The 24951-nt window shown below is 40.9% G+C and overlaps 1 protein-coding gene across 4 annotated transcripts in view; it reads right to left on the bottom strand.

Moving 5' to 3' along the window:
• MYO3A (myosin IIIA) overlaps positions 1-24951 on the bottom strand; it is a 226934-nt gene that overhangs the window by 69010 nt on the left and 132973 nt on the right. For 3 of the 4 annotated variants that reach the window (XR_012902077.1, XM_006115285.4, XM_075922537.1), the window contains 9 exons: positions 21178-21304; positions 19749-19959; positions 17997-18144; positions 8148-8301; positions 6482-6570; positions 5882-6011; positions 4124-4203; positions 3945-3986; positions 3374-3451 (listed from right to left, as the gene is read on the bottom strand). Coding sequence is in view for 3 of the 4 variants with exons in the window: in XM_006115285.4 (XP_006115347.2) it covers positions 3374-3451; positions 3945-3986; positions 4124-4203; positions 5882-6011; positions 6482-6570; positions 8148-8301; positions 17997-18144; positions 19749-19959; positions 21178-21304 (1059 nt within the window). In the remaining variant the exon portion in view is untranslated. The remainder of the gene's footprint in view (positions 1-3373; positions 3452-3944; positions 3987-4123; positions 4204-5881; positions 6012-6481; positions 6571-8147; positions 8302-17996; positions 18145-19748; positions 19960-21177; positions 21305-24951) is intronic. The other variant, XM_075922539.1, reaches the window with a different exon arrangement.

Here is a 24951-nt window from a genome sequence, read left to right as displayed (position 1 = left end):
CCTGCTCCATGGTCGGCAAGGCCCACGTGCACGGTCCCTGGGCTCCCCCTCCCTCCCCGCCCCGCGTAAGTGGACCGTGATGGCACTCACATATGGAGGTCTCCCCAGCCTCAGATGAGGCTGCTGACAGGCTCTCTGGTACGGCTTGGGGGTCCTGGGTGCAGGGCACGCTGCCTGCAGGCTCCTGTGGCTCCTCGCCATCGTCGTCCTCCTCTTCCCGTGTCAGGGACAGAGCCCTCTGCCCTGGGGTGAATGACCACCAGAGGGGCACGGACCGTCTGACCCTCCAGGATTCGGTCCAGGGCCTCATAATGCGGGCAGGCATCAGGGTCAGCCCCTGGTTGGGAGCCCTGGCATAGGCCTGCCACAGCTTTTATTTTTGTCCGCACCTGCTCCTGGCTGTGCATATGGCCTCTAGTGGCCAGGCTGGCAGTCATGCAGCTGTAGACGGCCGCATTCCTGTGCCTAGTGCAGATATTGTGGGCATTGGAGGCCTCCACCCAAACCTCATTGAGGTCCATGATCTCCGTACTAGACCAGGCATGCGCCCGCCTTTTGCGGCCCCTTGCAGGCTCCTGGGAGCTGCCAGCCTGGTCCTGGGGAGCAGAGGAGGGCTGGGTGGCAGTGGGTTTCTGGCTCATGCTGTGCCAGGTGCACGGTCTGCTGGCTGTGTGCTGGCAGGCTTGCAACTGGCACAGGCACTGTGGCCAGAGTCTGCCCCTTTAAGGGCTCCGGGGCTAGGGGGGAGCAGACGAGTTTTCCTGGTTGTGCCCAGAGTGGCCACCAGGGCTCCCTGGGAAGGGCTGGAGGCCCCCTATTTTGAATTAAGTGTCGACACAGCACTTACTTTCAAATAGCTATTTCGAATTTGGCGTTACTCCTTGTAGAATGAGGTTTACCAAATTCGAAATAAGCGCTCCGCTATTTCAAATTAAATTAAATTCGAAATAGCAGTTTGCATGTATAGATGCTATTGAAGTTAATTTGAAATAATGGCTGTTATTTCGAATTAACTTTGCAGTGTAGACATACTCTGAGCATTAATTCTTTGACAAAGTGACTGACCAGTTTGTGCAATATACATTGCAGGGGGGCATTGTTGGCACATGATGGCATATATCACACTGCTGGAAGTACAGGGAAATGATAAAAGACAAAAACCACCCTATCATTGGTGGGTGGCAGTTTACAAAACATTCACTCTATATCTGGCCTTTCACGCCTCGTCCTCAAAGGAAACCTGCCCAACACTTTCAAAAAACAAGCCTGGGATTTTAAATTCATAACTTTGCTACACAGTGACAATCACAGTCTTAATAAACAGATTAACTATGGGTTATTACAACAACCTGTAACCCACTAACCTCCTTTTTTGGTCCTAGGACTACTGAGGTGTTAATGAGCCAGTTCACCTTAAGTGATCCCTTAAATATGTGCTAACTACTTGCTAAACTCTTTGACCTTGCAATACTCTGAGGACACATCTATATTTAAAATGATGCATCCAGGCAGCGGTACCACTTCTTTAATGAAGATGCTCTAATGGGAGAGAGCTCTCTCATTGGTGTAGTTAATCCACATAACCACAAGGCAATATCTATGTGGGCAGGACAGAGCTCTCCTGCTGTCCACATGAGCACATGTCTGGATATAACTTATGTACTGGTAGCTCAGGGGTGTGGATTTTTCACATACCAAGTGAGTAGTTACACCCATATAGGTGTGCAGCATAGACGAGACCTCAGTACCTTTCCCATACTTGAGGCAGAGCTCTATGTAACTTGAAAGATTGTGTCTCTCACCAGCAGAAGTTGGTGCAATGAAAAATATTACCTCACCTAACTTGTCTTGCTAGAAATTAGAGTGGAAAAAGTATGTTCTCTATTACTCCAGAATGTTAAAAAATATCACCCTTAAAATATCATCCTAATATGGAATTAGCACATTGTGTAGTTTATCTTCTTGTGCTCTATTCTGTGTCCTGGACAGAATCTGCTATTCTTTGCGGTTCTTTACCCTGAAAGTAAATACAATATTTTCAGAAGAGGCAGTAGCATAATCTGAGGCCCCCTTTATATTTTTGATAAAAGACATGAATCAATAGGAGTTGAAAAAGCAGGATCAGGCTCCAAATCAGTAAACTGGGAAGTGCCATGGTGGAACAATTAGCATACAGGAAATACAGCTGTACCTGTGTACTCTGGCAGCAGCTGTATTAAAAGGTAGATTCCATATCAGCATTTGGAATATGGCATTTAGGAGAAAATCAAGATGGACTGCACTAAGAGCTTTTCATCCTAGTGACACTTAAGCACAATGTGATTGATTATTTTCTTTTTTGTTAGATACTGTATACACTCTTCTTCAGCTCTGGAACATGCTTCACAATAGCAGTGCTCTGCAGGATATAGGCACCACCTGCTGAGAGTCCCCAGCTTGTTAGGTATTTATACAGCCTCCATTACTGTAGCAGCTGAGCCTCTAACATGCTCTAATGCATTATCCTCCTAACCCCCTTGTGAAATAGAAAGAGCCATTATCCCCATTTTCACACAGGGAATTCAGGCCCAGAGATTAAGCAAGGCCCTAACTAGAGGAAACCTGTGGCAGAGCAGGGAACTGAGCAGAGTTCACCCTCAATCCTGGACTATCCTTGCTCTTGTGTTATTCTGGCAGACTAATGCCTAAACTCTGCATTCTGGGTTTAATAGCTAATAGGGATTATTGACAGGGTTTTCATTTATTTGCAAACATTACTATGATTTTGTGACTCTGGGTCATTGAATCTGCAAAGGATGGTAAGTCACCTCATGGCAACATCCTATGGGGGTGGCGGTGAGGGTGGGGGTGGGGGAGGGCAGAGAGCATAGGGCACTGACAGAGGAAAAGCCAGGGAGGTTGAATCAGTGCATCTTTTCAGCAGCCTCACTGCCTATATCCCTATGGAGCACTGGGTAGAAATGAAATCTGCCCTTCTCCTTCTCAGACCCTGAAAGGGGTCCAACCCCATGAGTCCTGTTCTCTATTATGTTTATCATTCTTGGGGCAAAGCAATCCAGAGTAGCACAGAGAGGTGTAGTATACATCATCTCGCACCCAGAAGAGAGAAGTCTGGACCTGTAACTAATTCTACTGCATCAAATGACACATGAGCCATCACATTACTATAATTTAGGCATGTATACTGCACTCATCACTGTGCTATATAGGAACTTCACAAACTCCAACTGGACCCTTGTTGTCTTTTGTGATTTGTTGTAGCTGAAATCACGTGTGTGTGTAGCTGGAGAGGAAATTGGATGCATTTTAAAAATGGAAACGATACATATTAATTCTACTCCAACATAATGTAAGAAATGAGTTGGTGTCTTACTCTAAAATAAGAAGCGACTGTCTGTGTTTTCATACTGGTTGTCTCTCTTGGATGAGGCGTAGTATCTCCAGTATCATTCTACATAGACCAAGGAAGAAAAAGACACTTATCTTTACAGAGCTTGAAATTTATTTTGCAACATCCTAAGGAAGTGCCCATTAAAAGAACACCTCTAATAAAAAGAAATATATACACTAAACTGCAAAGGCTATGAATGATCACTAGCAAAGTCAGAATTGTTGCACAAGCACATTACACTACTTTGTCACATGGTACATACACATACTCAGGACACAGTTTGATAACTGAACATCCAGATAACTGTCACAAATAATATGATAAGAGGAGATAATTTTTTTTATATCAAAGACTGCTGATGTCTTGAACATAACTGCAGCATCACTGTTATTTTGGTTATTCTCTACAGAACATGACCATACGTCACACAAAGTAGATAAAACATTTTTTTAATTTCTCCTTTTAACTATGATAGTAAAGTTAAAGAAATATTTTTTTTTCTGAAGTAGTTATAAAACTATTGCCAGAAAGAAGGGAAATTGTAGGTTTTTACCTCACGGAAGGAATACGAATTGCACAACACAAAGATATCCAGCTAAACAGAAAAGAAAATAGGAGAGGGAGAAAAACCAAGGAAGGGGTTACTTGCTTACTTTCAGTAGCAAAAACAACATTGCCTTTGTCTACTTTAAATGAGGGTTGAAAGCACTGCTGTGAAATTAGGTTTCTTACCTTAGTACGACTGATTGATTTCTGGGGGGTCCACATCTGATAGTTTATAGCACTTTTGCTTTTGGTATGTGCCAGGTTACCTAAAGAAAGATGAGAGAAAACAATCCTCTAAAAATGTATATTTCAGTTACTCTATCCCCCCCGCCATAATCCAAGCACCTGATGTTATGTCTCTATAAACCCTGGGCTGCTACATGTCTCTATATTTCCCTTCTAGCCTCTGGGTATGAGTTTTGAGAAAAACACTGCCACTTTCAGAAGATGGAAGAAGGGCTCTGTATTTCTTACTCTGCATGATCTACCAGAGCAAATGTAAAAGAAAACAAACCTGTCCTAAACCAGGAAGTCACCCATTACAGCTCTGATGCTCATAAGGCCCCTTAAGACTACCCTGGGAAATAAAGTTGCCTTAGAGCAGGCGCAAATGTAATTTATGTCTCTTTTAAGGCACTTTTCCACTGCCAAAATGATGAGAAGGGGTCTTAGTGTAAATGGAAACCAGTCCCTATAGATCAAGCAAAATTCCCATTATGATTTCCAGGACTGGCTGCACTACAACAGTCTAAGCGGACATGTATCTTCTAAACAATACTGAAACACCTTATGAACTTTTTAGTGATTGCACTTTTGTATTGATAACATCCAACCATTCTAGCAAGCTGATAGTACTTTAGTTTCCAAAATGTTCTTTCTGGAACCTCTGCAATGTAGAAATTGTGCTCAGGTACTAAAGTGATGAGTAGAGAAAACCTGGGTGGGTGGATATAAATATAATTAATTATTGATTAGTGTGTCAACGGTTCATGGATTATGTGACCATATCAAGTACTGAAGACTACTTGACCCAACAGAATGTCAACAGATCTTTTTGTTCACTTTTATTTTTTTTTCAAAAGCACACACTGACTTAAAAATGGACTCACAATCCATATTTTAATAGCTCTCATATCTTGACCAAAGCCAATGTGACAAAAACATTCAGAGGTAAGTCACTTCCTGATACTGCAAAGTTGTTCTTACAACACTGTCAATCTCTGATAGTGGGTCTAGTTCTGCTCCCAGATAGTTAGGATCATTTGGCCTAGTTCTGCTTTCAGGTGTAGAGAGAAAACAGGAGTGGACTCCTGAGGAGTTGCATCTTTGCACCACAGTGAGTTCTAATGCTGGAAGAAAACTGCATGAGCCGGCTGCATCTCAGTGAACCTGGAATTGTCCTGCTTCTATTACTTCAAGTAAACTTATGAAGACCTGACTTGCTTTTACCATTCAGGCAAAATTTTTTCTATAATCAATAGGAGTTTTGCCTGAGCAAAGTCTTATGGTTACTCTAAGATACAATTAAATTTAGTATAATTTATCTGTTAGACTTTCTCCACTATTCAGTCTAGCTTTTCTGTTCCACTGTAAATGCAACTCCCACATGAATGTACAGGTAACTTCAGGAGAAAAAAAGGACATATTTGCTGGCATGGACACACTGGAGCACATATAATATAATGTAAACATATATTCTGTTTAAAAATGACAGAACATACACAGATCATTAGCCCCATGGCACAGTTTAAAGAGATGACACAAGATGACACTGGGTTTCTGAAGTCTAATTTTGGGGAAACGTATGCATCTGTTTAGTTTCTAGCATTGGATGGAAGCCACCAAATCTGGGTAATAACACTGAGAGTCAGACAAAAACTAGGCATAGTCAGGACTGACAGTTATTTGGATTGGAAAGATCTGTCACAATTACTGGTATATTACCTGTTCTGGTAAGAGGATGGGTTACCAGCTGTCGAGTCAGATTGTTTTCTGATGATCGTAAGAGCAGCACAATGTCAGCTGGCAGGGTATCTCTGTTTTTGGCTAAGAATCCACTTGCATTATAAAGAACCTATTTAAAAAGTAAATTTATAGTTATGCAGCTTTTTTGTGCACCAGATGTTGCTTACTACTGTACTTTCAGGACTTTAGGAATGTTAGACTAGTTGTAAGTACTCTAAAATGTAATATGTCACCAGAGATCATAGTTTTGCAGTCATAAGGGGCAGTAATTAAGCCTTCTCTTTTGGCCACTGCTAGCTTTAATTTTCAATATGACAATCATGAAAGAAAAATTACTCTCTGCAGGTGTCATAAGATAGTTGTTCTTCACAATACACAGTTATTCACATTACACTTGACATCTCGTCTTTAAGATCTATGTACCATAACAGGTGAGGTTTTCAAAGGCACAAAGGTCAGTTAGGTGTCCAGTTCTTACTGAAAAAAGTCAACGAGAGCCTTGCATTTAACTCAAATTTGTTTCTGAGAAACTCCCCCGACTTTAATAAATCAATAACAAGTATGCTTACATTCTCTTACCTTTCCTGCATAATGGTAAATCCCAAAGGTGAGGTCTACTCTTTTGGGTCTCCAAAAGTATTTTGACTTTAAGTTATCTTCAAATTTTTCTGTAAGCAGATACAGTGTGTCTTATTTGAGTAATTGTACAAAATCAATGATGAATCCACACCAGTTTAGATCAGGACTCAAGTGAGGAAACTAAGCTGTCTTTTCAGGCAAATGCAGAAAGACTGACATTTTTTAAAGAAAAGGAGAAAGAACCATTAGGATGGTCATATGGTTAAAATATTGGACAAAGACTCAGCAATTCATGCTTCAGTTATTTGCTTTGCTACAAACCTTGTGTGTAACCTGGGACAAGTCACATAATGTCTCTTTGCTTTACTTTCCCACTTGTAAAACGAGGATAATAATCCTTTCTACTTTACAGGGGTGTTGCGAGGACAAATTCATTGTTGGCTTTGGAGGCAGTCAGTGATGGGTGTTAAATAAGTACCAGGATAGACAAAGAGTTCGTATTACATCTATCGAAAAAAACCCACATTGCTGTTTTTGGCTGTTTTCTGATGATCTGAGGTCAACCATAACCTAGATCCTGCTCTGATATTTGTGGGTAATGTGACTGGAGTCTACACTGAAACTAGAACCAAACCAACTAAATCAGTTGTAATTCACATTCAGAGTTATTTCAGTGCAAGTTTGTTTGTAGACATTCTTATTCCAAAACAAGAGTGTTTACACACTGAGTTGCACTGACACACTAAGGCCATATCTACACTAGGAAACTATTTCAAAATTACTACATTCGACTTCACTCCCAATTTAACAAATCCGAAATAACATGTCCTTACTATGGGGAAGCACTGAAATTAGTCCAAGGCAGGCTGCATTAATGTGGATGATCTACCTTGGACTTAGAGCCCAGGAAGCACTGGAGAGTAATTAATGTATATTATTCTGGGGAGTAATTACTTTGAAATAGCAGCTCCAGCATGTCCACATTACCATTATTTCAAAATAACTATTTTGGAATTAGTGTTACTCCTGATGAAAAGCAGGATTACAGATTTTGAATTCTGTGATCTGTTATTTCAAAATAACAGGCTTGGTAGTATGGATGCTTCTCTTATAAATTCAACTGGGGAGGGGGGAGGTTATTTCAAAATAAAGTCTTATTGTAGACCAAGGTTAACTGTGTAAATTACAACCAGGTGTAGGGATATTGGATCCAGTTTGCATGTAGACAAGCCCTGACACAATATTTACTTTGACTGATCATAAGAGGTTCTATGCCATTGTGCCAGATTCATAGCCATCAAGAGATGGGTCAGACCAAAGCTCAAGATCCCAATACCTCTTTAGCCATAAGAAAAGGATGCTTGCAATCTGATCCTACTTCTGTACCCAAATTAGTCCTTATCTCCAAAACCATGGATCTGAACATTCCTGAATGGTGAAATGTTTGAAATCTGGACCCATCTCTTTTGGCTCAGGCCCATCTTGCTGCTTTCCATCAAAAGAAATATTAATTTCAGGGCTGGATCAAATTCCCCTCTCCCTGAAATGTATGTTGAAGCTGGAATTCGCGTACATTAAAAGCATAGCTAAGAAGCATCAAAATATACTTTAAAGAGAACTGTAAAACATGCCTCCTAAGACCCTATGAAATAGAATATACACTTACCTACAAGTGTCCGATCAGTCGCTTGCGGGAATCGACTTTCCTCATCAAGGAGAGACAATAAACCCATTGGTTTCTGGAGGAACATATCTAAGAGGGGCCTATTGTCCTCATACTCTATAACTCTTGCGTCAACACCTTCGTATAGGTATTCATTCTGTAACAGGTGATAATATGCATATTTTGCCCACAAATTCAGAGCAGTTTCAGAATATGATTAATAAACTGACAGCAGAGCGGAATCATAATTACATACATAAACAATACCCAAGGGGCAAATGTATAACTATTTTGTAAGAATGAATGTCACTTTAATGTTGTAACACATGGCAATGCTTTAAGCTTTAATCTTTCCTTCAGACACATAGTGCCTTGTGCTGTGTGTTTTGTAAAATCATATACTCCCTATGTACACATAAGAACAAAGTAAAAAAGCTCAAGCTACAGTCTTTGAGGGCAAGACAGAGACTTTAGTGTTCTTCCGTTGTTCACGCTACTAGTTTATATTATAATAAAAATTGTTCTGAAGTCATTTGGGGATTTCATTTAGGCATAAGGTTTTGTGGGGTAAAACCCACTTCCTCAGTGGTTTTTACCCACTGAAGCTTATGTTCAAATAAATCTGTTAGTCTTCAGGATGCTACAGGACTCGTTGTTGTTCTTGCAGGTACAGACTAAGATGGTTACCCCTCTGAGACTTGTTAAAATTTTGAGCTCCTGTTTTGAAAGCTGTGCTATTTGTCTGGTTGTGTGTGCCTAGTTGGCTTGATCAATGTGCATATTTGGCCAGTTGAGTGTGGCTAGTTCGCTATAGCAGTAGCCATATAGTGGCTACTGCTTCAGGAGCTGGTTAGACACCATGGCCTTAGAGGGACCTGCTTTGGGGAAGCCTGGAGCTCAGTACTTTGTGAAAATCAAAACCCTATAAAGGAGTCTAAAACAGGGCCCCCAATCATGCTTGAAAACCTATGCCAGTGTATTCAGTATGGTTAAAAAAAAGTCTAGGTTTTATACTCAGGAATACAGACACCTCAGGCTTCCCAAGGTGATAGGAAAACCTACTAAGCAAACTCTGCTAATGTACCATTTGTAGAGGTTCTCCTTTTCTTTTTAAATACTTATTTATTTCAGGGAAAAGTAGTCAGATTTTTCTTTCATCCATCTGTAGTCTGTTCCTCAAATTCTCAAAATGGTTAAGTAAGCATTTGATTTTCTTCACAAACCAATTTTTAGTCCAAAGTACAAAATCCTTTATAGTTACCTTTAATTTTACCATGAGAGTTTTGTCCTAATAAGTGATGTCACCAACCCAGTGTTTCCTGTTTTCACTGTAAATACAGTGTCACAAAGACTACCCTGCTTTCTGACAGATGGAGAATATTCAACAATTGAAGCCCCCTATAACTAAGCAGGAAGGACATCCAGATCCATGAAGATCTCCGCCTATACATAATTCACTTAGTCTGAAAGAGTTGGAGAATGGAGAGGGTAAAACAGAGCATATTTTGAAAAGTATTTCACCAATACATATTGCATTACAACTAGAAAAGACCTCTGAGGACTCTAGTTCTCAGTCAGCTGGAACCAAAAGTATAAATTAAAAAAAAATCAGAAATGATGCTCTGACAAATAAAACCTAGCTAAATACAATCTGGAAATCCATCTGAAAGAATACAGAATGCCTGCTAAAACATTTTTGGCCAGATGTACATAATTTTTTTTTTGGCTTCCTAGACTTTTGGGCTCAATTGTGACACAGACCACAAGGAAATAAGACATGAATCCCTAATACAGCTCTACGTGGGACAGCAAAATCTTGGGGCCCACCACATAAGATTAAGCCCTTTTTATTTCTGCCCAGGGCAAGGTGGCTGGGGAGCAGCGAACAGATGAAACAGAGAAGGAACTGTGACTCATTGGTATGTTTATGAGTCACAGTGTCTCCCAGGAATAATCCTGGCATGGGGCAATTTATACACCAAGAAGAACATATAAATGGCCATAGTGATTAAGAGCAATGGTCCCTCTAGCCCTGTATCCTGTCATCCGACAGTTGCTTATGCTAGAAGATTCTATGGAAATAAACAGAAAAGGACAGGCACTGAGTGAGCCATCCCGTTGACCAATCCCAGATAAACCTAATATGACGTGATGAAAGAGATTTTATTTGCATTCATTTCTAACACACCATAAACAATGATCTGAATCAGCTGCAGGAGGCTGAAATCTCCAGTGATGTTTCATGGCTTCTGAATTCCCTAAAATAGTTTCTACGCCGCATAATTTCTACGTCTCAGAGAATATATAAGACAGTATTCACATAGATAGGATGTTATCAGGAATAACTGCACTACCCTGAAGTATATTGGCTTTTATGTCTCTATTGTGATCTAAAAAGGCAATATTATTCTCTGTAGATTTTCTGTACTTTAACCAACAGGAATAATATTATTAAATGCAGTTAGTAATTTTGTTTTGTACTAATAGGAAAAAAACTAGGTCATGAAGGAATGCTACTTTGTTGATGTGAAGCTATGAAGTCTCCTGGGTTTAAATATTAACTTCAGAAACTTTTTCAGCATCTGCCTATTACCAACTTACTGAAGCATAAGATGCAATTGTAAAGTTAAAAACTAAATGTGAAAGACAAGGTGGGTAACATAATATTTTTAAATAGACCAACTTCTGTTGGTGAAAGACAAGTTTTCAAGCTCCACAAAGCTTTGCAGACTTGAAAAAGAATTCTGTGTAACTCAAAAGTTTGGCTCTTTCCATAAATAAAAAAAATTACTTTGTCCACCCTGTCTCTCTAATATCCCGAGACCAACCAATCTAAAACACTGTGAACAAAAATGAATGTTGTACAAGCTTTACTCTTAACTTGTATCAGTTCTACTGACATGCTTGTATCACAATGAGATCATGTCACAATGAGATCAATCTTCTGACATATACCGTGCCAAGCATCCCAGTTCATATCGGTGCTAACATAACCCGACCAGTGCTGAAATAAGCAGAATTTATGAATAAAAAGAAAAGTTGTCCATCTGGCCAATACCACCTAAATCCCCTCTATTCCTATCAGATTCCTATCATTCCTCCATGGAGAGGAAAGGCCAGCTTCCTGCAATGTAGTGTCACTTCTTTGGACCACATAGACCCCTTTGTGCAGGGTCAAGTGAAAACATGCTTGATCTCCCTCCCTCCACAGCTCCTGGGTCTAGCTTAGATCCATCTCCAGGAAGGAGGAATGTCCTCTTTAGGGCACATCTGTTGGCTGACGAGGCTGTGTTTCACTTCACGAAGTGCAGTGAAGTTTTACATTAAACAGTAAGAAGCACGCAAACTAGCTGCAGCAGGTAACCCTTAGCTCTAACATTGCTACATGAAGAGTGAGCCTTCAGCGTCACTTATCACCCTTATGCAACCAAACAGGCTATTCAACACAGAGGCTGTGAGAAGTTCTGGCAGCACAATATTATCAGAGCCATGGACTTAGAGATCAAGATGCTGGGCCAGAGACAGTGTTTCTGCCCTATCTTCTGTGAATCCCCAGGTGAATCCCCAGGACTTGCAAGGTTAAGGGGTAGATTCATTGCACACCTTGCAGGATTTGTTCTTCTTGATTAAAAAACATTTGATGATTGGATCCTTGCAAGGTTTTCCCTTACTTCCCCCCGGGCTCTACCTATCCCAGACACATAGGAATATCCTGACTTAATGACAGTGGAACAAATCAATTATTTATTATTACACTATTTATGGTCAAAGGAGCTACAGTGGAGATGGATTTCAATCCAGATTTCCTATTTCTTAACTATAGATTAGAAAAAATCCCTCTCTCAGTTGTTATACAATTAGTCATGTGTAGAGATAGTGTAAACAGCTACTGTCAGACTGAGAACCACAGGTTATGGATGTGCTGAACTAACACATTCCCCACATGCCTTCAGTGCTTGAGTCTTTACTAATTGGGACCATGCTCCCCAGCAGAGTAGTGTTATAGACAACTCACACTGCTGTAATCTGCTCACCCCACTGACTAGACCTTCTACCACCAGGATGATATGCAGCTGGTGATCCATCATCAGAATCCAGGAATGAATTTGGCCCACTATTTGAAGAGAATTAAAAAACGCTCCTCAAAATAGAGAGACAGCATTTATCGCAATTTTAATTTCTTCCACTCAGCAACTCTGTGAAACACACCAAAGTTAAAGTCCTTCCCCTCAGAATACCTTGCTATCAGCCCTACATGGTTACAGTTGGGGACTGTTAGCCCAAGTGCTTATGCTGACCTCAATTTCCATGGCAGTTCAAGGAAAGAGAATTGGGGGCTTATATAAGCAGGAATGCAACAAGCCACTTGTGAAAGTAGAAAGAATTATATTGTAAGAGAAAGACGAATTATACTGTAATAATAGAATAAGTTCAAGGAATACTGTTTGTCCCTGAACAGAAGAGAGAAGATTATGTTAATGTTGTTTGTAGGTATGCAGGATGGATCAGAGTGGAGCTAGGTGTGTCTGAGATAACAGGGAAAGGAACATTAGGTGTTAGTCAGAAAGTAATTGAGATAACCAGCGAGATATGGACAGGAGATTGCTGAGGCCTGATAAAGGAAATGAAGATACGTGACTAGTCTCATGAGAATCATGTGAGTTTTGCGCCCTTTTGTAATCATGTTAATTTTGCTTTCTTTTGTCTGTATAAATCAAGGGGTTTGAGCTTTGTATGGTGCTCACATTTTCTGGGCGTATTAGCAGAGCGGCTTTGCTAATAAACAGAGTGGTCTGACAAATTTGTGAGTCCTGAGTCTGACTTTGACACACTTAAAGGAAGAATAAGATAGGTACCTTATTAACATACAGTGCCAGGAATATGCAATAATATGTACAACAATACAGGTGGATGCTTCCCTGTTACAAAGAGCTTACAATACACTCGGAGGATGAGGTACTTTTCAAACAGAAGCATATTGAAATGTCATACCTAATTTCAATTTTGGTATTTATTTCAGAGCTGATTAAATGTGCCAGGGTGACAATGCTAAAATGCTCAAAATCAAAGCCCAAGTCACTTCATCTTTCTGTGCATGAGTTTTTCCACCTAGAAAATAGAGATAATGATACTTTCTTCCTTTGATATCTAATTGTGACGGGGCAGCGGTGTTCTGGGGGGCCCTGAAGCCCTCCACAGCCTGGTACACCTGGCGGGAACTGGGCCCGCTCCAGTGTGCCACCTACTCGGCGGTAGTGGCTCAGTTGGGAGGAGGCAGGGCTAGGAGAGCGCATGGCATCCCTCCGGATGCAAGAGGTGGGGCCACCCACGCCTACGGTGCCCTGCACTACGCAAGGGGTGGTGCTGGGGACGGCGAGGGGTGAAAAGCCATTCAAGAGCTCAGGAGAGGGTGGGGGGGGGAATCAAGCGGGCAGGTTTGGGGAGCGCCAAGGATGTGCTCGTAGCCTCGGAGCACCTGGATGGAGGCAGCAAGAGGGGTAGGAAGTGGCTCACGGCAGGGCTTTGTGGGCTGGCGAATTGCGGTAAGGAGCCCTCATCAGCCAGGCAAGAACTAACTGACCCTGTCCTTAGGGCCCTGGGCTGGAACTCATGATTGAGGGCAGGTCCGGGTCCCCCTACCCCGTAGGGGAGCGGCAGGCAGAACCCCTCCCCCAACCCCCACTGGTCGGCATAGAGGCAGGGGTACGGGAAACAGTACTCTGTGAATAGAGTGGGTCATTCTGTCATACAAGGGACCAGACTAAGGACCCTGGGTGTTGGCCCTACTGGGGCAAGGGTGGAGAGTAGTCACAATGCCTGCTTGGTAAGGGGACCCCAGCAGGACCCTCGGTTGTCCGACGCCGGAGGTGCCTCACTGATAGGGCTAAAGCAAACCAAGAGAGGGGAATCCGGAGGCCTGGCCCGGCCTCGTCCAGGGCCACATCAAGGGACCACCCTCTTACAATGATAAAAAACACTATATAAGCACTAGGTATTATCATTATTATCATCACCCCTAGTTATTATCCCTGGAGAGCTGGTACAGCATAGGCAGTAGTGGCACAGACTATCTCAGAAATATGCCACCTCCATCAGCAAAGGAATAATTTCCATGTTCATTCCATCATTGGCTTCATAGCTCAGATTGCCAAAAGTCAAGCCATTTAAGTCAATTGTGTTGCTCGTTTTTGCTATGCAGATGCCTGTTTAGTGAGAACTGAACTAAGACCAATCCACTTAACCTAGGCAACCAAACCATAAGAAGATATGTTCAATTTCAACCACTGTGACCAGATGTGAAGTTGATTAAATAATCCATGGGAGAGGGAAGGATTTCAATACTGAGAAGACTCCACTCCCTTCTTTAGAAGAATGAAGAGCAAAAAACTGTATTCTTTAATTTTTTATAACATGGAACAGAGTGCTATATAAAAACCTAAGATAGAAGAGAAATACTCCCACAGATGTTTATAGATCTAACCATCATTCCATCCCTTTATGTTTTTCATTTGCAAATTGACACATTTACTTCATTTATTATCTGGGGTTATAAATTTAAAAGAAACCACAGACATGCACACAAAACCACCGAGGAGTCACAAATACAAAAACTATGCTATTCATATTTTACAAAAGATATGCTGGCACACCGCTTTATGCCAAAATTTAGTTGGCTGTAAGCGTTCGGGAGGCTCGGAACTTAAATTGCCCGTGATTACATTATTTATTTCTCCGCCTTTGAATATCTTAAATGAGAAATGAAAGTTGGAGAGCAGATGTGCCCATCATAGCTTAAATGTGTTTAGAAAATGTTACACAAATTATGGGAGTTCAATGTGCAAAACAAAGCAACACTATATACACAAAGGAAATCACAAACGTTTATAAAGATTTACATATCCACATAGCTTTAGACCGAGGATTTTTAATGACTTTTGAAATCTATACTTTTCACCACATTTTTTAGATTATGGTAGAAGAGACTGAATTTGCATGACTTGCAATTGCACTGACGGCTACAATTGAAATAAAAAAGGCTTTTAGCTCATGATATGTTCAGCTGGAAATGAGAGTAGCATACTTTCCTTCCAACAATAGAAGTCAATGCAATGCCCTCATTTTATACTGGCAACGGTCTACTACTAAGCATAACTTCTACATATCAGTATTGAAATCACCCATGCAAATCCTTACACACGTATAAAGTCCACTGTGCACAAGTTGTTGATTTGTACATGAACATTGAATTTCTGAACTTCTTTAATTTTATTCATTAATGGATTCATTAAAATGGTATTTTGCCTCTTCCTATGCAGAGGTACAATCATCATAACAATATTTTATACTTTTCTTTCTCCTTTTCATATGCTGAAGAGAGGGATATTGTAAACATCACTTAACAATCAGAACATATCATACCAGTGCTAAACTTAGCAGTTCCCTTACAATTGACATTCCTGATGCTGAACCACCCACTTTCTACATTATTGTTCTTGTGGCATGGAACTGAAGCAATGTGCATATCCCAAGTAAGGGAGAAAGGGATGTTTTATAATGGCCATTATATATATTGTGAATTATCCTTGAGCAACAGCTTTGCAATCAGTGACAACCTAGTACTCATTTCCCGTTTTTAAACTCACCAAACCTTGTACTAATTTTTGCCTGTAGAGTTACTTCAACAGAGGAGGTGAGTTATATGGGTGCGTGGTGCCATGCTCCAGGAATATTCAGAGTGCAGGTGTCTGGTTCCACCAATGTTCGGGGACGGGTCCCTCCCCTGGCCCTGCCTGCTGCCTTTACGTGCCTCCCCTGGAGCACTGCCCAGCCTTGCTTACCACCTTGGGTAATTTGATGGCCCCAAGGACTCCCAGTCACTACAAGCGCAGCGAGACTAAGGCTGCCTCCTCTGCCCTCCCTTGTTCTGCACTTCAACCAGAAGTACCTTCAGCACCTAGGGGAAGGTGTGTCTTCATGTGCTGTCCCAATGGGAGTAGTAGGGGTGGTGCCAGTGGGCAGCAACTCGCAGAACTTCCCTGTCCCTCTGCCTAGGAGCCACTGACAGAGGGCTGTGCAGGTCACTTTTGGGAGATGCCTGAGGTAAGTGCTGCACCCAGAGGAGCCGACAGCATGTGCAGGTCCTTGGGCAAGGTGGGGAAAGGGACCAGCTCTGCGCTCCCAGAAGGGATGGGGCCTCAGGTGGAAGGGATGAGACTGGGGGTAGGCAATCCTCTTCTCACCTGGAGCACGGCACTGCTCTGCCTCTAGTTCTCATAGCTGCATGGAGCACATGGCATGGCACTCCGGCAGTGATTTAAAGGGCCCAGGGCTCTGGCTGCTGCTGCAGTAGCAGCAGCCAGTAGTCCCAAGCCCCTTTGAATCACTGGGTCCTGGGGCAACTGCTCCCTTTCCCCCACTATGGGTGGGTGTGGCCATACCCTGCATTCCCTTGCACTCCCCATCCCCATCCCCCTGCTCTAGTCAAGAGCCTGCACCCAAGCTCCCTCCCAGAGCTTGAACCCTCCAATCTGCTGCTGTTCTATCTTCAAGCCATGGCCATGAAACTTTCTAAGATCCCAGAGGCAACTGCAGCCAACCAGTTAGACTTGTGAGATCTATATCTTGGGTGCACCTGAAGGCTTGGAGACAACCTGTTGAAGTGTTTGCCATAGCCAAAAAGTTAAACTATATTTGGCTTAGAGGGGTCCAAGACAAAGATGGTCGTACTATTGTAACTGGAAAATCTTCTTCATGAACCTATAAATCACTCTCCAAAGGCAACAGCTAACTCCACAAGATCGTACTGCTTTTGAAATAATTGGAAGTATGTCCACCACAAAGTACTATTTACCTTTTCTTTATACACAAACACATGAGATAGAGATAGAGAGAGAGAAAGAGAGAGAGAGAGAGAGAGAGAGAGAGAGAGAGAGAGAGAGAGAGAGAATGGTTCTCTCAAATTTATCTCTCTACTATCTACAAAACCAACAATGACTAAAACAGTTGGGAAAAAGCACTACATTAATATGAGTAATTAAAAATTATGAGGGAGGGTGACAAAAATGTATTTAAAAAATATACATCTAAAATGTCCTCTAATAATGCAGAGAAAGTGATTTTCACCCTCTAAGTCTAAAATGCGAGGATTGATTACGTAAGACATACAGTATTTGGTAGCACTTCGTTTTTTGTTGAAATGTGGGTTCTCAAATAAGAGAATTGGTGAGCAATTTAAAACTGTTTAACTTAATTGCCATTTAATCCTTTTATAAACTCTATGGTCTTTTTACCATTTTTCCACTGACCCTTTCAAGTTCATTAGCTTTTGCAATTACAACACCTAATTTTTCCTCCAGCTTTTAAATCAAATTACATAGTATAATTAAGTACATCTTCCATGAGTTGGATTAGGAGACCCAATTCTTAAATAAAATACAAATAATTGCAATTATTCTGATTTTTATTATTGGAATTCAATGTTAAAAAACTCATTAGCATGCTATTAAGAAAGTCAGTCTTCAAAAAATATGTACTGTATGACATTTCTGCTTTTTGCTGTTGAACCATAAATTATATAGTACACATTATTCTTCAACAAAACAGCAATGCATTTGAATCAAACCCATTATCACTGTGCTCTGTTGCCTAGAAACTATAAATTTGAAGTTTAATGCATTTTAAATGGACATTTAAATTACAAATAGCAGTCCAACTGTTCTTCACATAATGTAAAGACAAAAAGCAGTCTGTTATAGTCTATTATTCTGGGCCTCTTAAGAAGGAGGCGGAGTTTATAGCTTTTTTTGGATAAGGTATTTTATATTCAATTTGATAAAATATTCCCAAACCTACCTGTTCCCAGGCAAATACATGCTGATTGAAGTAGAACTGAATCTGTTCATTGGCAATGTTGATACACAGTTGTTCGAAAGAGTTTTTTTTGAAATTTTCAAAGCCAAAGATATCAAGAATCCCAATGTTCAACTCACCACCATTTTCACTGAAAAAAATTAAAGTTCTTCATATTTTTATCTCTATTATTTTACATAGAGCCTAATTTCATTGTTGCTTCAAGAAAATAAATAATAGGCCAAATTGATCACTGATGCTGAGAGTTACATAAGGATGAGTTTTGCCCAAATCAGATGAATCTTAATAGAATGATCGATTCTAATATGCAATGCAATAATATATTCAAATTTAAGGATGACTGTATGTGCCAGACACAATGTATTTACTGTAAGCGTGGGTAAACTCAGTTGGCAAAGACAAACAGAATTTCTAATTTTAGGTTTAAACTAATATTTAACACTTTTAAGCCTATTGGAAAAAGTAGAGTATGGTTCACAAGTGGCACACAGTTGCTCTTTGTTTCTATGATAATAAAATAAGTTTATAATTAGATACTAGTTATTTGTTCCCTCAGATTATTTATTTATAAAGCGTAAAGCTGATTTTTCAAAATAGATTGTCTGCAGAGAGGCCCCTAGATTCATTCTTGTGCACCAAAATACCAGCTTCAAATATTAAGGAGTTAAATGCGCAATGAGGTAAATGCAACAGGTATTTAGAAGTCTAGCTTTAGAAACTGAAGTATGAAAATTTGAGTTTTCATATTACTAGCAAAAAGTCTGAAGGAAAAGTATTGAATAAGTAATTATAGGAATTTAGCAAGTAATGCCTATTTTATTACCACTGACACAAAGATCACATCTGTTATTCATACACTGCATGTATTTTAGGTACCAGATGGGGATCCTCATCTCTTTCCCTTTTACAGTGGAATCACGCTTGTTCCATTGGTTTGGAGCCCTTAAAGACTGCTCAGTGGTAGAGTGATGGGATATGTCCATAAACAAGCCATGCAGCTCAATCTGTTTGGTATTTTGACTTAATAATCATTGATCAAAATGGTATTTATGGCTGTTACTATTTTAAAGATTAGAGGGTTTGTAGGGCTACAAAACGGAAGCCATGGATTCCCTGATATATTTCTCAAATTAAAAATGCAGATTTGCCAGTTTGAAATATTATGTCTATTCTGAATCCGACAGTTTTAAATTCATCCAACTCCCCTGCCACTCACTGATATGAAGAGTCTTGATTTACATGATTTATTAACAAAGGTATGCCACTCCTTCACCAGATTAATTTGCATGCCCATCCCCCGTTCTTTGCCTGTGTGGGTATAGCCTGCAAATGAATGTCAGGGTTGGCTTTAAGTAGTATGAGTAAATAATCTGAAGGAAAAATATCTGGCTTACTATTGATTTACATGGGAATAACTGAGATCAGAATTTCACCCTGTAAATCAATAGAGAAATGCCAAGATGACAGCATTATGGCTATTTGCTATATGTCTACTGAATACTAATAATGAAAAATGTGTATGATCAGAAATGGTTACCATAGGCGCAAAAGCTATCAGATGGAAGGAAGGATTTCTAAGAGCCAATTATTACAAATCTGGTCAAGCTAATAAAATATTATATCATGCATGTTCAGTTCTTAGATGTTCTATAAAATATATAAAGCAGTTAGTTATATAAATCATACATTTCCCATTACAAAGAGAATTTTTCTATTGCAAAAATGTCCTTTTACCTTAAATGTTTGTCTGGCTTGAGTAAGGTATTGATGCGATTGACTATCCAACTAAAGAGACGTCCATACAACGCTTTGGCCATGGCATCTCTAACATCAGTAGCTTTTTCCACAGTGTTGGGACGGATAATGGTTTCCCCTCGAGTCACCACACAGTGGGAGGTGAGAGCTTCTTGCAGCTCATCGGCCTGAATGCATAGCAAGGAAGCACCTAAGAAGTGAGCAAATGTAGTGTTAAAACATACACACAATCTGCAGGTATAATTTTGAAGGAAGAAGAAATTTCTTAATTTCTAAGGGCTGGATTGTAACAGTACAATAAAACACAGGAAGAACCCTAACACTACAATGTGTCCTGATTATGGGGCCATGTGGAATTGTGCTGCCCCAAGAGCAGATGAGGGACTCATTCATAACCTGTAGCTAATTCCTTTCTTGCTTTTGGGTGGAAAAGGAATGTGCACCAGCCCTTTCTCAAGTGCAAATTACTGTCCCTTCAGTGACCGCTCAGCCAGGCTGGCCAGTGTGTTGGGATAGCATCAAGGTTCCACCCATACATAGAGGGGGAGTAGCTGCTTCCCTGTGGATGCTTTTCCACTATAAGCCCATTGTGACCCACAAGGCAGGTAGCCCAGCTCTACTTCCTCTAGATAAACACTATGGGTAGGTCTAGACTGCACCCCTCTGCTGGCAGAGGGATGCAGATTAGGCTGGGCGAAATTGCTAATGAAGCGGGGATTTAAATATCCCACACTTCATTAGCATAAAAATGGCCACCGCTTTTTTGGCACGGAGCTTTGTCAGAGAAAAGCGGCAGTCTACAGGCTGATCTATGGCTAAAGAAAGCCTGTTCTGATAGATCCATTATGCCTTGTAAAATGAGGTATATAGGATCTATCGGAAAAGGCTTTCTTTAGCGATAGATCAGATTCTAGACTGCCGCTTTTCTCCGACAAAGCTCCGTGCCAAAAAAGCGGTGGCCATTTTTATGCTAATGAAGTGTGGGATATTTAAATCCCCACTTCATTAGCAATTTTGCCCAGCCTAATCTGCATTCCTCTGCCGGCAGAGGGGTGCAGTTTAGACATACCTTATAGGAGGTACAATTGATAAAAAAAATTCTAATTTTTCATTAAAATCTCCCCAAAAATGTATAAATCATGAACATTTAGTTTTGCTTTTCACATATCTCCAGTACCAGTCATGCTACCTGAATAAAATATGTGGACAGACATAAAAACTGAATAATTTGTACGGACATAAATACATTTTTATTTATGTGGCTTGGGCATGAATTGAACTCCTGTATTTTAATTAGTCCTGCAAAATTTCCAATGGTATTCAGTTTTTATAGATAAATCTAATGTGATAAAATCTCCTGCCTGCTAAACTGTTAAAGAAATTTAATCTTAAAGAATAGAGAACTCACAATTCTGAAGTGCGACTGGGTTGGAAATATTGCTCTTGTCAATCATGTGCTCAGATACCACTGAAGAAAACTCAATGTTACCCACATTTAAAATTGCAGCAAGAATACTGTATACACTTCCAAGTTCCTGAAAAGGAGATTCAAACATAGTTATTTATAGTTTTATATTTGGACCTTAGGCTGCAATGACTGTTATTCAGCTCCCCTTTTCCATATCTTAAGGATAAGCATCTGTACTGGGCCCTAATGTGTTGCTATTGACTGCCTCCTCATTTATTGTGGAGCTTGGACATTCCTCGAGCATACACAACTGAACAGGAATAACTGACTGACCAGATCAATGATCAAAGCATCTGACATACATAGTTCTACTGGTTGGACCTTCCTTGTCCAGAACCCTTGGGATCTGAGATCTTACTGGCCCTGAACCAGGGAGTTTGCTAGACCAGGGGGGTAAATGAAGGCCCCTCTGCTGCTGGCCCCCAAACTCTGCACTCCCCTCTCCTGGCCACTGGGCTCCCCTCCCAGCTGCTGGCCCCTGCTCCCAGCCCTGGCCCGGGTCCCTGCCACCAGGCTCCTAGCCACTGTCCACCTCTCCTGGCCCCAGCTAGGCTCTGCTACATGCTGCCACCTCCCCTGCCATCAGCCTGGCTCCACTCCTGGCTGCTTACCCCTCTGTTGCTGGTTTCCTGGCTGACCCCTGCTCCTGTCCACCAGTTGGACTCCTCTTCCCGCTGCCCTTTTTCTCTCCAATTTTTCCACATGAGTGCTCCATGTGATCACAGATTTTTCTGGACCAGATTCAACAAATCAATGCAATTGCTTGACAAGGTTGGGAATTCCTTCTCAGTATAATTAAATTTTCATCAAGCTCTCCTCTATCCATCAGCAAAACCAAAGCACTTCTCTCTTTGGCCCACTTCACGGGCTTCCTCTTTGATGTCTAATTAAAGATCTTTGTTCTTGATTTTAAGGTCTGGCTCAATCTTTATCTCCCTCTCTATTTTTGTTCTCATTCCATCTTACTCTCCTCAGGCTGTGCTCCTCCTGGTCCTCTGGCTTTACTGCTCCCTTTTTACACTCCATACCTTACAGCACTCTGCCTCCCACATCTGGAACAGTCTCATTCTTCATGTCCACCATATACTCTCTTCTAGGAATACATCTACCCCATTGTCCACACCAGTAAATCCTCACACCATATTCTAATCCTAGTCCTCCGGAGATGCCTGGCACCAAATAGGAGACAAGGAAGAAGGGGAATGCACTTAACCTGACTTCTTCAATAGCTTAGAAGTTCAGCAGCATGCAGGTCAGAACAGGCTGAATCTTATAACGGGATGCCATAGTGGTTCTGCTTTTCCCTCTATGCACCAGAGAGTTCAAGAGCAACCCCATACAACTCCTTGGTATGCCTGAAAGCATCATCAAGCCCTACGACTGGAAGCTTCTTGTAACCAAAAACGAGTCTTACACAGGCCTAATTTCATGCATCCACTGAAGTCAATGGAAACCTTGCTTCAGTGGAAGAAGAATCAGACCATATAGAGTTCTCGTTAAGGGAATGTAAGAATGACCATACTGGGTCAGATCAAAGGTCCATCTAGCCCAGTATCCTGTCTGCCAACAGTGGCCAATACCAGATGCCCCAGAGATAATCCTCATGTGATCCCTCCCTTGTCACCCACCTCCAGAGAAACAGAGGCTAGGGATACCATTCCTACCCATCCTGGCTAATAGCCATTGATGGACCTAAACTCCATGAATCTATCTAGCTCTTTTTTGAACCCTGTTAAGCTCCTAGTCTTCACGACATCATCTGGCAAGGAGTTACACAGGTTGACAGTGTGCTGAGTGAAGAAAAACTTCCTTTTGTTTCTTTTAAATCTGCTGCCTATTGATTTCATTTGGTGACCCCCAATTCTTTTATTGTGGGAATAAGGAAATAACTTTTCCTTATTCACTTTTTCCATACCAGTCATGATTTTATAGATTTCATATTCCCCCCCCCCCCCAGGGTATGGCTACACTGCCGCTTTTTTTCAAAAAAATATACGCAAAATGCACTACACATTTTACGTAGCTTTATTTGATCCTTTTGTCGGAAGAGGCTTTTCTGACATATGGCCAGTCTAGACTGGGCCAAATGTCAGAACCCCCTCTCTGTCGAAGCCCCCCCCACCTCTTTTGGGTTTCCAAAAGAGTGCATTTGCTCTTCCGGGAAAAAAAACAGAAGAGTAAATGCGTCTCTGGACGCGGAAGAGTTTTCCTGGGGTACCTCCAGTATCCCGGAAAAACTCTTGTAGTCTATCCATATCCTTAGTTTCCTCTTTTCTAAACTGAAAAGTCCAAGTCTTTTAAATTTCTCTTCATAAGGGATCCGTTCCAAACCACTCATCATTTTTGAAGCCCTTTTCTGAACCTTTTCCAATGCCAATATATCTTTTTTGAGATGAGGTGTCCACATCTGTATGCTGTATTCAATATGTGGGCATATCGTGGTTTTATATAGAGGCAATAAGATATTTTTGGTCTCATTCTCTATCCCTTTTTTAATGATTCCTAACATCCTATTTGCTTTTTTGACTGCCACTTGGATGTCCCCATCATATATAGTTGGGATTATTATTTCCAGTGTGCATTACTTTACATTTATCAACATTAAATTTCATTTGCCATTTTGTTTCCCAATCATTTAGTTTGGTGAGATCTTTTTGAAGCTCTTCACAGTCTGCACTGGTCTTAAATATTTTGAGCAGTTTAGTATCATCTGCAAATTTTGCCACCTCACAGTTTACCCCTTTCTCGAGATCATTTATAAATAAGTTGAACAGGATGGGTCCCAGGTCAGATCCTTGGAGGATCCCACTAGTTAGATAACATTTATTCCTACCCTTTAATCAGTTTTCAGTCCACGAATGGACCTTCCCTCTTATCCATGACAACTTACTTTATTTAAGAGCCTTTGGTGAGGGACCTTGTCAAAAGATTTCTGGAAATCTAAGTATACTATCTCCACTGGATCCCCCTTTGTCCACATGTTTGTGACCCCTCCCACCCAAAGAACTCTAGCAGATTAGTAAGGCATGATTTTCCTTTACAGAAACCATATTGACTTTTCCCCAACAAATTATATTAAGCCAGGTGTCTGACAATTTTATTCTTCACTATAGTTTCAACTAATTTGCCCAATACTGACATTAGACTTACCGGTCTGTAATTGCCAGGATCACCGCTAGAACCCTTTTTAAATATTGGTGTCACATTAGCTATCTTCCAATCATGAAAGATATGGAAGCCGATTTAAAGAATAGGTTACAAATCACAGTTAAAACACAGGACTAACACGGCTACATCTCTATCACTAAATCACAGTTAATAGTTCCATAATTTCACATTTGAGTTCTTGCGCAACTCTTGGGTGAATGCCATTTGGTTCTGGTGACTTGTTACTGTTAAGTTGATCAATTTGTTCTAAAACCTTCTCTAATGACAGTTCATTCTTGGACAATTCTCAGATTTGTCACCTAAAAAGAATGGCTCATGTTTGGGAAAGTCCCCAATATCCTCAGCTGTGAAGACTGAAGCAAAGAATTCATTTAGCTTCTCCGCTATGTCTTTATCATCTTTGAGTGCTTCTTTAGCATCTTGAATATCCAAGGGCCTCAATGGTTGCTTAGCTGCCTTCCTGCTTCTGATGTACTTAAAAAACATTTTACTATTACTTTTTGATTTTTTGCTAGCTGTTCTTCAAACTCCTTTTTGGCTTTTCTT

This window comes from Pelodiscus sinensis, chromosome 2, assembly GCF_049634645.1.
Source record: "Pelodiscus sinensis isolate JC-2024 chromosome 2, ASM4963464v1, whole genome shotgun sequence".
Taxonomy (NCBI): Eukaryota; Metazoa; Chordata; order Testudines; family Trionychidae; genus Pelodiscus; species Pelodiscus sinensis.
This window is presented reverse-complemented; position numbering and strand designations above follow the sequence as displayed.